This window comes from Macrotis lagotis, chromosome 5, assembly GCF_037893015.1.
Source record: "Macrotis lagotis isolate mMagLag1 chromosome 5, bilby.v1.9.chrom.fasta, whole genome shotgun sequence".
NCBI lineage: Eukaryota > Metazoa > Chordata > Mammalia > Peramelemorphia > Peramelidae > Macrotis > Macrotis lagotis.
In genome coordinates this window covers 213,577,984-213,590,875 of record NC_133662.1, presented here as the reverse complement: position 1 = coordinate 213,590,875, position 12,892 = coordinate 213,577,984, and the positions used below count along the sequence as shown (strand labels likewise).

The window sequence follows — 12,892 nt, the reverse complement described above, 5'->3', positions numbered from 1 at the left end:
TCTGAGGTCGAATTTGAACCCAGGTACTCCTGACTCAAAGGCCAGTGCTCTATTCACTGCGCCACCTAGCCGCCCCCAAATAGCAAGTCTTATTCAAATAGCAAGGAATCTGGAGTCATAAGATTTGTCTACAAAGAGTTTATTTTATCTCATCTCCACTGAATTTTTACCTCAGCAAGGTAATTCTTTTACTCTTCCTTAATTGATTCACTGACTCACTCCCCCTAGAAACTGGTTCAAATATTCTCTTTTCTCATCTTTCACACCTCCTCCCCCTCTACCTGTCCTCTCAGTTGAATACCTCACCTCATATTTTATTGAGAAAATTAAGACCATATGCAATGAGTTCCTTTTCTCCTTCTCTAACACCTCAAAATACCTTTGACATCAACCCCCATTTTCTCTTCCTTTCTCTGATCTTTGTCAAGTCCAGTCCTTCACCTATTCTCTTGATTCCACCTCTTACCCGTCTCCAGCAGATTTGCTCCCATAATTGTCCCTTTTTTCTCTAATCATTAGTTAAAATTTACTGATTTTTTTCCTCCTGCCTAAAAATATGTTCTTGTCCTCCTTACCCCCATCCTTAAAAAACTTTCCCAAGAACCTGCTGTACTTTCAAGAGGATAGCTTTTGTTCAGTGGATAGAATTCTGGGCCTGGAGTCAAAAAGACCTGAATTCAAATCTGGTCTCAAACATTTACTTACTGTGTGACTCTGGGCAAGTTACTGAATCTTTTTGTATCAGTTTTCTCAATTGTAAAATAGCACCTACATATATTGTATCAAAGTAAATAATATTTGTAAAGCTCTTAATCCAGATTAATACATAGTAGTCATTTAATAAATCTTTGTTCCCTTTCCCCTTCCGTACCCTCAAGATATAATCCTATATCTTCCTTTCCTTTCTCAGTTATACCTCTAGAAAAAACCTTTTTTTATTCAAAACCTTCACTTCCTCTCCTCTCTGTTGCTTCTTGATCTAATGAAATCTGACTTCTAGCCTCACCACTCAGCTGAGATTGCTCTCTCCAGAGTTGCCAGTGATTTCATAACTGTCAAGTCTGAAGGTTTTTCAGCCTTCACCTTTTTCCACCTCCCTGCAGCATCTGACACTGTGGACCATTCTCTCCTTTTGGATATCCTCTCTTCTCTAGATTTTCCTGAAATTACCATCTCCTCTTTTTCTCCCCACCTGTCTGACCACTCCTTCTCAATAACCTTTCTGGGTCTTTGCCCAGGTCACACATACTAACTGTGATTATCTCCTAAAACTCTGTCCTGCTCTCTTCCCTCTACATTATCTCAATTGGTCACCTTGTTCCTCTCCCATGAGTTTAACTAGCATCTCTATTGAGATCTATATATCTAGCCTTAATTTTTCTCAACTCTAATCTTTAATCACTAACTGACTATTGGATATCTTGAACTGGAAGTCCCATAGGAACTTCAAACTCATCATGTCCAATAAAACTCATTGTCTTTACCCCCAAACCCTTCTCTTCTCAAGTTTCCCACTACCTTCAAGGGCACCACTCTCCTCCCTGTTTGTTGTTGTTTAGTCATGTCTGACTCTGTGGCCCTTTGGGGGTTTTCTTGGCAGAGATACTGAAGTAAGTTGCCATTTCCTTTTCTAATTTATTTTAAAGATGAGGAAACTGAGACAAATTAAGTAACTTACTCAAAGTCAAACAACTATTAAGGGTCCAAGGAAAGATTTGAACTCAGGTCTTCCTGACTCTAAATCAGATGCTCTATCTACTCCACCACCTTGCTGCCCCTATCCTCCATTACCCAAGCTTTAAACCTCTGCACTATCTTTGACTCCACACTCCTGCTCTCATTCTATGTCTAATCTGTTGTCAAATCTTATAGTTTTACCTTTATACAACCTTTCATTTGTGACCCCTTATTCTTACTCACACAGTCACTATCTTTATACATATCCACATCACCTCTCATTTGTGTTATTGCAATTGCTTTGTGATATGTTTATCTTTTCCATCCCTCACTTTTCTAAAGTGCAGGTCTGACTGCATCATCCTGATGTCCAATAAACTCCAGTGGTTCCCTAGCATTTCCATGATCAAATGTGTTGGGCATTTAAGGCCCTCTATAATCTACTTAACCCCTTCCTACCTTTAAAGTCTTCTTGCACTTTCTTTCCCTTTGCCTACTATATAATCTAGATTCCATCTACTAAGTGCCCCCAGTGGCTGGAATCTTCTGCTTCCTCAATTCCCCCTCCTGATTTCTCCCACTTCCTTTAAGACTGTTCATGTTCTTCTGTGTGAGTTCTTTCCCAGCTCTTCCCTCAGTTAGCACCTTCCCCATTAAGGTTCCCCTGCATCTCCTCTGTTCACATCTTGTATAAATCTATTTATGTCAGTGTCTCCCCAGAATGTAAGTTTGTTAGGGTTAGGGATTGTTTTTGCTTTCTCTTCATATCCTTAGTCCTTAGCACAGTACCTATAAGTAATAAGTAATTAATAAATGCTTGTAGGTTAATTCTTAATTGATAGACACCATTATTCTTGTGAGTTTAACACCTCATTGTCCCTTTTGATGAGAATCCTTGTCTCTGTTTCAAAGAACTATTCTGAGACACCCACTAAGCTGTGATCACCAGAAAGGATGCCTTCAGTTCTCAGCTCATGTGCAGATGACTGAAGAACCTTGGGGGTTGAATGACTAATAAAACCTCTCTATTTTTGCCTACCTCTCCAAGTAAAAACAGCAGATTCTTTTTTTACACAAGGGAGATAATGAAATGATGAGCCAGGTAAGGCGAATTCCTGGAAAATAAAAGTCAATTTTTCAGAATGGGACAGAAAGATCTAGCTAAATGACACTAGGGATATAAGTCAACTAGACACAATCATTTATTCAGTTACCAGTCCTTCTAACATGGGAACTTTGATGGAACCTCTGTGACCTCATCTCTGGACTTCAGGAACTGCTCTTTTTCCTTCTGGTTTCAGGGAATAGTCTTGATCACTTCTTCCTCTCTACCCACTTATTCTCATCATTCTCTTCCCTCCTTCTTCGCCCTTTACCTTCCTCCCCCAACTCACAATGCAACTGGAGAAGCCAATGCCACCCAGCCGGGGACACACATAGTGCCACACTCCAATGCTGCCCCGGCGTATTCTTTGGCCCACAGCCAGTTCTAAGAAGAAGAGTGGGATCCCAATGATGATCAGCAGCACCAGGTAGGGCACAAGGTAGGCACCTACATGGAGAGAGAAGAAACATCAGGGAGTTCAGATTAGTGACTCAAAGGTAAAGTAAGATAGAAAGTATGTTTGACTAAAAAGATAAACAACAGGCCACCCTACTCTCAGAGATTTAAGTAGTTCCCTGATTTTCCCAGATCTCATTGAGTCTTTATTTCACTCATCATTACTATCATAGTGCTATCTTAGCCAAAGAGATAAAGTGATAGAATTATAGGATTAGTAAGTCAACAGTTGCATCCAAAAGCCCTCCAGGGATGTTGTCAGGCTCAGTCATAGTCTAAGGCTTTATGGAGGCTGTTTATAAATGAAAAAGGCCGGCTAGATTTCTGGGCTGGGGTATCCCCCAATCTAGCTCTTAATTATACCTTGATGTAGAACTGGATGCATGATCATCTGGACAGCAGAGAGTCAAGTGAAACCTCATTTCAGCAAAGCAGTGAAGGTCTGAGGAGTCTATTTCCTTCAGTAGATTTTGCTGTGTCTGTATTTAGGTTGAAAATGTACTGAGCCATACTATACTGACCACTCCTTTTAGTCTCAGGTAGAGTGTATCAAATGGCTGAGCAGTGAGGACTTTATCTTACGAGATCTTGACGCCATCTTCTCTATTCCTTGGGGGCATGCCCATGTTATGGACTGTGGAAACTTGGCAGTCAGTGGATCCAGGACCATTACATCCCATATGCACACTCTTTGTTTATGCTATACCTACTTCTTCGTCCTGTACCTACTTCTTCCTACAAGGAAATTCCTAATCTGGAAGGCTGCAGTACTAAATTCATGTGCATCCCAACATTTCAACAAGGCAAGTCAGTCTCAGAAAAAAATGCTTTTTTTTTTTCACATACCAATCCAAACATAGTGCATGGTCAGCATTGAATAGGAAATAAACTGATATAGAAATAGCAACAATAATCGTTGGCATTTATTGAAGATTTTCAAGATGTCTTCCATGTAGTATCTCATTTAATCCTCACAACAAGCCTGGGAGATGGGTGCTTCTATTATCACCATTTTACAAATGAAAGAATTGGACACAGACAGATTAAATAACCTTCCCAGGTTCACACAGCTAGTGAATGTCTGAGGCCAGATTTGAACTCAATCTCTCTGAGATTTTGAGACTAATATTTGCCAGAGCTCTCTAGATTCAGAAATTGGGAGATTTGGTTTTCTGTCCCAGTTCTGCCACTCACTATTCACAAGATCTTGGAGAAGACACCAATGCTTTTACAAGCTTCAGTTTCCTCATCTGCAATAATAGCCATACTACAAGTTTGACAAGGTTGGAGTAGAAAGAATTTTGCAAGCACTATAAAAATATCAACTTGAAATAGAATGCTTTGAACACTGCAAAGTATTATTTGAGCACAAATTGATGTTCTCCCAGGCTAACTAACCCACACGGCAGAGCATACCCAGAAGATTCACTCCATCACCTACGCTGATAAATGAGCGGGCACCCTGCTAGCTACTCATCCCACTACCTTTTCTGTGTGGGCAGTAAGTGCTGATACAGCACAATGGACAGCTCCAGGAAAGCAGTCACTGGAATCTTTCCCGAGAGTGAAGGCCCTGAATAGAAACACTATTAATCTACAACTAATTGGGGAATCTGCAGAGAAATTAGCAGCGCAGGAAGCATAACCAGGATGACCGCAAAGGATGAACCAGATCCTGCCAAAGATTCCAGCTGATGAATTAATCTCATCGCCCAGGGCATCATTTCAGACATATTCCCTATTCTAAGTGACAGGGCGTTTAGCAGGAGAATTAAAACTATGTTTGGACACGGACGAGTACCCTCAGTAGAGAGATGTGCCAACATCGGCCTCTGTCGCAGTAAATACACCCTCACCCTTCGACTGGTCAAATGCATTAGCTGTCAACTCTGCTTGTCAAACAACCGTCCAACACAAGCTGCCAGGATTCAATCACCACAGCTTTGGGCACCATATGATCTAGGGCCTCTCTGACCCTACATTAGATAGAGACAAGCCCACTACCCCTCTCACCAGACAGTCAGCCTATGGGCACTTTCTTGGGTTCGGGGTGGGGAAGGTAATACCAATGAAAGGTAAACACTTTCTGCTCTTGAAGGTCTTAAAGAACAGATACAAAGGAGCAAACCTGCAATGATTCATTAACACAGTGTGCAATGAACACGCATTTGTTGAGTGAATGAATGTGTGTGTGTATATATATATATATATATATATATATATATATATATATATATATGTATGTATGTATATGAAGAGGGCATAGAGCAAATGAGTGTTTACGCTCTCCAGGCACAATATGAGTTCCTTGAGAGAGATGACATTTTTTGCTTTTCTATTTATAACCCAGCGCTTTACATACACATACATACATATACATTAATACATATATTCATTCATTCATTCGTATAAATTTTATTAGAGAAGTCTTCCTAAAGAAAACTAGTTCATAGAGTTTTCATCATTGATGCTTCTTTCATTAAATACTAACCCCTCCCCCAAACCTCAATAATTATTAAAAGGTAGACAAACTGTTGTACAGGAAGACCTGAGATTGAATCCCTATGTGACTCTTGGCAAATTATTTAGTCATTCTGGTCCTCACTTTAGGATAGATAAGTGGTGCCATTGGGCTTGGACTCAAGAAGGCACATCTTAATGAGTTCAAATCTGGCCTCAAACACTAGCTGTGTGATCCCAGGCAAGTCACTTACCCCTATTTATCTCAGTTTACTAATGTGTAAAATGAGCTGAAGAAGAAATGGGAATACCTTTGCAAAAACAAAGTACCAAATAGGGTTACAACTATATTGAAATGACTGATCAACAACAATGGTCTCCCTTTACAAGCTATACTACCCCAAGAAAGACATTTAAGGTTTTTAAGTATCATCTGAAAAAAAAAAAGTATTAATAATAATTCCTTCCATGGGAGAACTGAGACACTAATGTATTGTTGGTGGAGTTGTGAAATAATTCAAACATTCTGGAGGACAATTTGGAACTATGTGCCCAAAAGACTTTAAAACTTACATATAATGTTTGTCCTTCATTTTTTTTAGGTTTTTGGCAAGGCAAATGGGGTTAAGTGGCTTGCCCAAGGCCATACAGCTAGGTAATTATTAAGTGTCTGAGACCAGATTTGAACCCAGGTACTCCTGACTCCAAGGCCGGCGCTTTATCCACTATGCCACCTAGCCGCCCTTGTCCTTCATTTTTAAAAAAGACCACGACACCAGGGAGGTGATGCCATGACAAGTACATGATTTGGATTTGAGTGAAGGAGTGCTATGCTATGTCACCAGCCTCACTTTCTCCTCCAGAGTCAACTGGGTCCAATGATCAGAAATGAATTAGGATGACTGGAGATGGCCTTGGATGTGAGGGAATCAGGGTTAAGTTACTGTCCAAGGTCATACAGTTAGGAAGAGTTAAGTGTCTGGGATCACATTCAAACTCCCATCCTCCTGACTCTAAAGCCAGTGCTCTATCCACTATGCCATCTGGCTGCCTTTGATTAAGCAATATCACCATTAGGTCTATATCCCAAAGAGATCATACTTGTACAAAAAAAAAATACATATATAGATATAGAGATAGAGATAGATATAGAGATAGAGGATATAGATAGATGTAGATGTAGATAGAGATAGAGATAGATGATACAGATATATAGATATAGATATAGATATAGATATAGATATAGATATAGATATAGATTAGATATACATATACATATACATATACATATACATATACATATACATATACAGATATAGATGTAGATGTAGATGTAGATGTAGATGTAGATGTAGATGTAGATGTAGATGTAGAGATAGAGATAGAGATAGAGATAGAGATAGAGATAGATAGATAGATATAGATAGATATAGATAGATATATGATCCCTATTCTAAAGAGGACTGGACATTGATGATGTGTGTGAAGTGGAAGGGTGGTGGAACTGGAGGATAGGCAATGAAATATTAACTGAAGAAAGGGGGTTATAGCCTCTCTGTTCCTTGATTTCTCAAATGAAAGGTTGCATTCAACATTTCCTCTAACAAAAGGACTTGTGTGAGTGAATGTGTGTGTGTGTTGTGAGGTGGGGAGAGTAGTGGCTTTTAAGAGATCAGAAAAGTGTTTGGGAATATTCTGGTTAATCACATGATCCTTTAATTACAACCCTTGTTGAAAATCTTTTGAAAGTCCATTTGTTTTTTAAGGGAGGAGAGGGAGTATAAAGTGGATTTTCATTAACTTAGAAAAAAAACCCAAATCTCTATTTTTTCTTAAAGAAAACACATTTGTACATATTCCTTAATAAATACAGTAAGATCTTTCTTTGATGATTTAAACCTTTCAATATACCTTGAGGTCATAATTTTGAACATCTATGATGATGTTCCTTCAAAGTCTGATTACAAAGACATTTACCTCATGAAGTCTTCCCTGATTTCATCTCCACCCCAAGGCCCTCCCAAAAATTAAAAAAAAAAACAATTTCTGGAAGTGATCAATCACTCTTCTATGATCTCATGATATTGTTTAATGGTTTTTTGCAAGGCAATGAGGTTATGACTTGCATAAGGTCACACAGGTAAATAGTATGTGTCTGAGGCCAAATTTGAACTCAGATCCTCCTGACTCCAGCTGCCCCCTCATGATGTCCTATCTTGTTCTTAATCCCACCCCTTCCTCATAACAGCTTGTTTGATGGTTCATATTTGCTAAGAGTCAATAAATAGGGGCGGCTAGGTGGTACAGTGGACAGAGCACCGGCCCTGGAGTCAAGAGGACCTGAGTTCAAATCCAGCCTCAGACACTTAATAATTACCTAGCTGTTGGCCTTGGCCAAGTCACTTGACCCCATTGAATTGCAAAAAACTAAAAACAAGAGTCAATAAATATTTGTTCAGTGAAACCATAGGACCATAGAAATAAATGCAGAAGATAAAGACTTTCTAGGAAAATAGAGAGGCATTGTAGGTTTGTAGAAAAAGTAGTAGACTTGAAATAAGAAGACCTTAATTCAAGCCTCAACTCTGATAATGAAGAGTGACTGTGGACAAGTCACTTAACTCTTTCTGAACCTCAATGGTGTTACCTATAAAATAGGTAAAAGTATATTTGTGCTATTAACCTCAGATCTTGTAAACCTTTGAGTGTCATGCCTCTGTGGGTGATTACTATGGTCTAAGTCTAGAACATACCTGGCTGTTCTTGAAATAAAACCTTGATTTCAACTTGTTCTTTCGCTATTTATCTCTTCCTCATAGAAGACCAGCTAGGTGGTGCAGTGGATAGAACACTAGCTTTGGAGTCAGAAGGACAGGAGTAGAGTACATCTAACTAGCTGTGTGACTTTGGGCAAGTCACTTAACCCTGATTACTTTGCATCCAGAGCCATCTCCAGTCATCTTGATTCATATCTGGCCACTGGACCTAGATGACTCTTGAGGAAAAAATGAGGTTGGTAACTTAGCACAGCTCCCCCTCACTCAGATCCAATTAGTGTGCTTCTCATGGCATCAGCTTCCCTGATGTTGTGGTCTTCTTTCTTGTTGTTTTTGGGTTTTTTGCTATGCAATGGGGTTAAGGTCACACAGCTAGGTAATTATTAAGTGTATGAGGTCATATTTGAACTCAGGTCCTCTTGACCCCAGGGCCGGTGCTCTAGACACTGCGCCACCTAGCTGTGCCCATGGTCTTCTTTGAGAATGAAAGACAGGGGTGGCTAGGTGGCACAGTGGAGTTCAAATCTAGCCTCAGACACTTAATAACTATCTAGCTGTGTGACCTTGGGCAAGCCACTTAACCCTATTGCCTTGCAAAAAACTAAAAAAGCAAAGAGAGAATGAAGGACAAATATCCTCCTCCTCCTCATCATCATCATCTGAAATGGGGGGGCAGAAAAAATCCCATGGGTTCTGGCTAACCAAAGGTTTACTGGAATAATGATGTCCTCAAACCACAGAGTATCAACACTCCTACCAAAATGCTTCCTCAATATGCTTTAAGTCAGAAAGATATCATTGTGACCCTAAGCAAGTCGGCTTACCTCAGTTTCCTCATTTGTAAGATTAGAATAATAAAAGCAGGGCTGTGAGCATTAAATAAAGTAATAATTATACCTAACCCAATGTTTGGCACATAGTAAGGACTGTTCAGTATTAGCTGCTCTTCACATTGCTTTTTAATACTACCATTAGTCCACCCACCCCCCGATATTAAGTGGGAGCATTTTCACTTTGGAAATCTGCAAACTCTGAAAATTGGGGCTTAATTTGTTGTTTGGCTGATTTTCTAGACTTAAAAAAGTGTGGCCTCCATATGTTTTCCCTCGGAGAGTCAGTTTAACCAGAATACCCTTGTCTAAAGCAGTTCATTTCAATCAATCAGCAGTATTTAATGTGCAAGAGGAGGGAACTAGGTGTCTAGTGGTTACAGTGCCGGAAGACCTAAATTCAAGTTCAATTTGAGATACTTCTAGCTGTATGACCTTGGACAAGTCACTTCACCTTAGTTTCCTCATCTGTAAAATAAGCTAGGGAAGAAAATGGCAAACCAGTTTGCATATTCTTGCTAAAAAAAAGGGGGGGGGTCACAGAGTTGGACACAATCGAAAACGACTAAACATACACATGTACGAGACATCACACCAAGAAAAAAAGCATAAAAAAATTAACATGAAGCCATTTCTGCCCTTGGGGATCTTACACCCTAGTAGAGGGAGGGAGGCAATATGTGTATAGCTAAGTATGATTCAAGGTCAATTGAGCAGGGAAAGAACATGGACCAATAGGGTAGAAGAAGAAATCAAACAAGGTTCTATGGGGAAGATGGACTTGGGCCTTGATGACAAAGATCCTGGTAGATATAGATGAAGAAGGAATACTTCAGACATGAGAGACAGTCTGTTCATCTGCACACAGGTGGGAGATAGGGGCAAGGTCGGGAAACAGATTGAATATAGGTAATTAATATGAAATATAGTGGAAAAGATAGATGGGAACCAAATTGTAGAGGATTTAAAGGTCAAGTTATAGAGTTTTTATTTTCTCCTACAGGCATTGGAAGCAGAGGGAAAGATAACTAGATATTTGAGGACAGAGTAGTGACAAAGGTCATACCTAGACTTTAGAAAGATGATTTAGGCAGCAATATGGAAGGTGAAATGAACAGGGAGAATCTGAGCATAAGGAGACCAATAAGGAAGCTTAAAGGGAGGTTTGGGTTTGTTTGTGTATTTATTTGTTTATTTGTTTGTTGCAAGGCAATGGGGTTAAGTGATTTACCAGTCACCCAGTTAGGCAATTACTATGTGTCTGAGGCAAAATTTGAATTCAGGTCCTTCTGACTCCAGGGTTGGTGCTCTATCCACTATGCCCCCTAGCTGCCCCAAAAGGAGGTTTTAAAAGATAATTGAGACCAGACTGAGTTGATGATCATGTGAGTGAAGTAAAAACACTAGATATACAAGGGAAGTCGAGACTTGATAACTGAATAACTGGGGAAAAGGGAAAAGCCAAGGATGACTTTGAAGTCATCTGAGTGAGTAGAAGGATAAGGGTGCTCTCTAGGAAAATATGGAGGAGGAGAGGTTTAAAGGAGAAGGTGCTAATGTCCAGATTAAACATGTCAAGTTTGAGCAGTGTTTTGCCCTTTGTACAACAGCAAGGATTTAAAGGTCATTCTCCTTTATCCCCAAGGCTGCCTCTTACCTCCACCATTTTTCTGGCATAAGTATGGAAACCTCCAGACATTGCCCAGGCCCACAGAGAAGCCAATCTGTGCCAGAATGTACTGTAGTTTACTGTTCCAGGCAGGTCGATCCTCAGCCTCTAGGTCCTCCTCCACATCCTTCTGTTTGTCCTGGGTCTCTCCAGCCATATTCAGGACACTGTGCTTGTAGTCCACTGGCTCCTCATGGGCCAGCAGATCGGCCACAGACTCGGTGACATGCTCATTGCTGTGCTCCCGCTGTGTCACTTTGCTGTTCTTCGGCATTGGTGACCCCAAGGGCCCCAAGGGTCCCACCCCCAAGCTTACAGAGAAGGTGGGATGAGTGCTGCCTTCAGCTTTTTCTCATCCAGGGAACCTATAAAACAAAGGAATGACAGATGCAAATGAGTTAGAATAGAATAGACATTGAAGGAGAGTCTGAGAAACTAAAAGATTTATACCATGTGGTTGTTTTTTGTCCTTCATTCTTGAAGAAGACTATGCCATTAGGGAGGTGATGTTATGGACATGCTCATGAATTGCACTTGAGTGAGGAGGTGCTGTGCTAATTTACCAACCTCACTTTCTCCTCCAGAGCCATCTGGGTCCAGTAACCAGATATGAATGACTGGAGATGGATCAGGATACAAGGCAATCAGGGCTAAGGGACTTACCCAGGGTCACAAAGCTAGAAAGTTTCAAGTATTTGAAGCCAAATTTGAATTGAGGACCTCCTGACTCCAGGGTCAATGCTCTCTACCATTGTGCCTCCCTCATACAACCACGATATTTACTTGGTAGATAGTCCATGGCTAAGGTTGAATCCCAGACTAACTGAGGTTAACTACCCAGCAGAGAAGTACTGCTACCCTACCTGTCCTCTTCATCATCTAGGGTATGCTTGGCTTATGCTAATGGCCTCTCTGAACAAAGCAGAACCAGGAAAGTGAATCTACTGGAGGAAAAGTCTGTGATGCAAACCAGACTCAAATTTTAGAAATGAGTTGGGATTATTCATGCTATTGTTCTCTTCTAAAATATTAATCATAGTTGATTAGAGATCTACTTGATGAGATCACAGTGGTTTTCTCCACTAAGATAGACAAGACTGAGCCCAGATTAAAGGATTATCAATTATTCATTTTTCATCAATTATTATTATAATTATATAATATTTCCATGATTCATTCATTCATCCTTTCATAAGCTTCTAATAAACATTTATTGGATATGAGGCATTGAGCTGGGTATTCTGGATAGAGACAAAAATCGGTCCCCGTCTTCAGGAAAATTGCATTCTCCTGGGGAGAAAATAGTATAGGCACAGAAAATAAATACAGTGCTTCCCTCATGTACTATGTGTGCAGGAGAGTGGGACAGTGCTGTAACAACAAAAAAAACTACTTTTGCTCTCAGAAAGTTCATATTCTCTCTGAAAATCCAATCGGCACACAGGTTAAAAAAATGCTCAACACCTACAAAATCGAAGTAATGCAAAAGGAAAAGAGTATTGACAAGCCAGGGAAGGATAGATGTTCTTTGACATGCCCTCTGTTCAAGATGCTGGGATGGCAGCTTCACTGCTCCTGGACAGCTGCCTGGTCTCAAGAGAAGGCTGACCCATTGCAGAGGCAAGATCCAGGCAGCAGAAGCCGCTTGGCAGCCTCTGCTCTGTGCCAACAAATCCCAGGGCAATGTCTCACTGCTGACATTATCAGAGGACTGCAATGGCCAAGAAACTGGTACTTCATCCTTCAGTGACGGATTTACAGAAGATAACGTCTACAGGACACTGATGAGTGATGCAAAATCACCCCCTCCCTTGCTCTCTCATTTGTCTTTCACCCTTTATTTTCTTTTTTGGGAAACTAAACCTTTGAAGTCTCCCAGCCTTCTGTTGCATTTCAAACTGTCTCCTCATTAAGGTAA

General features: G+C 40.3%; 1 protein-coding gene across 1 annotated transcript in view; it reads right to left on the bottom strand.

Moving 5' to 3' along the window:
* The window catches only part of SLC6A17 (solute carrier family 6 member 17), a 37,035-nt gene extending 25,702 nt beyond the window's left edge, over positions 1 to 11,333 (bottom strand). The window contains exons 1-2 of the mRNA XM_074190316.1: positions 10,963 to 11,333; positions 3,072 to 3,229 (exon numbers count right to left, since the gene is read on the bottom strand). Coding sequence (XP_074046417.1) covers positions 3,072 to 3,229; positions 10,963 to 11,248 — 444 coding nt within the window. The 5' untranslated portion in view covers positions 11,249 to 11,333. The remainder of the gene's footprint in view (positions 1 to 3,071; positions 3,230 to 10,962) is intronic.
* Between the last annotated feature and the right edge of the window lie 1,559 nt (positions 11,334 to 12,892).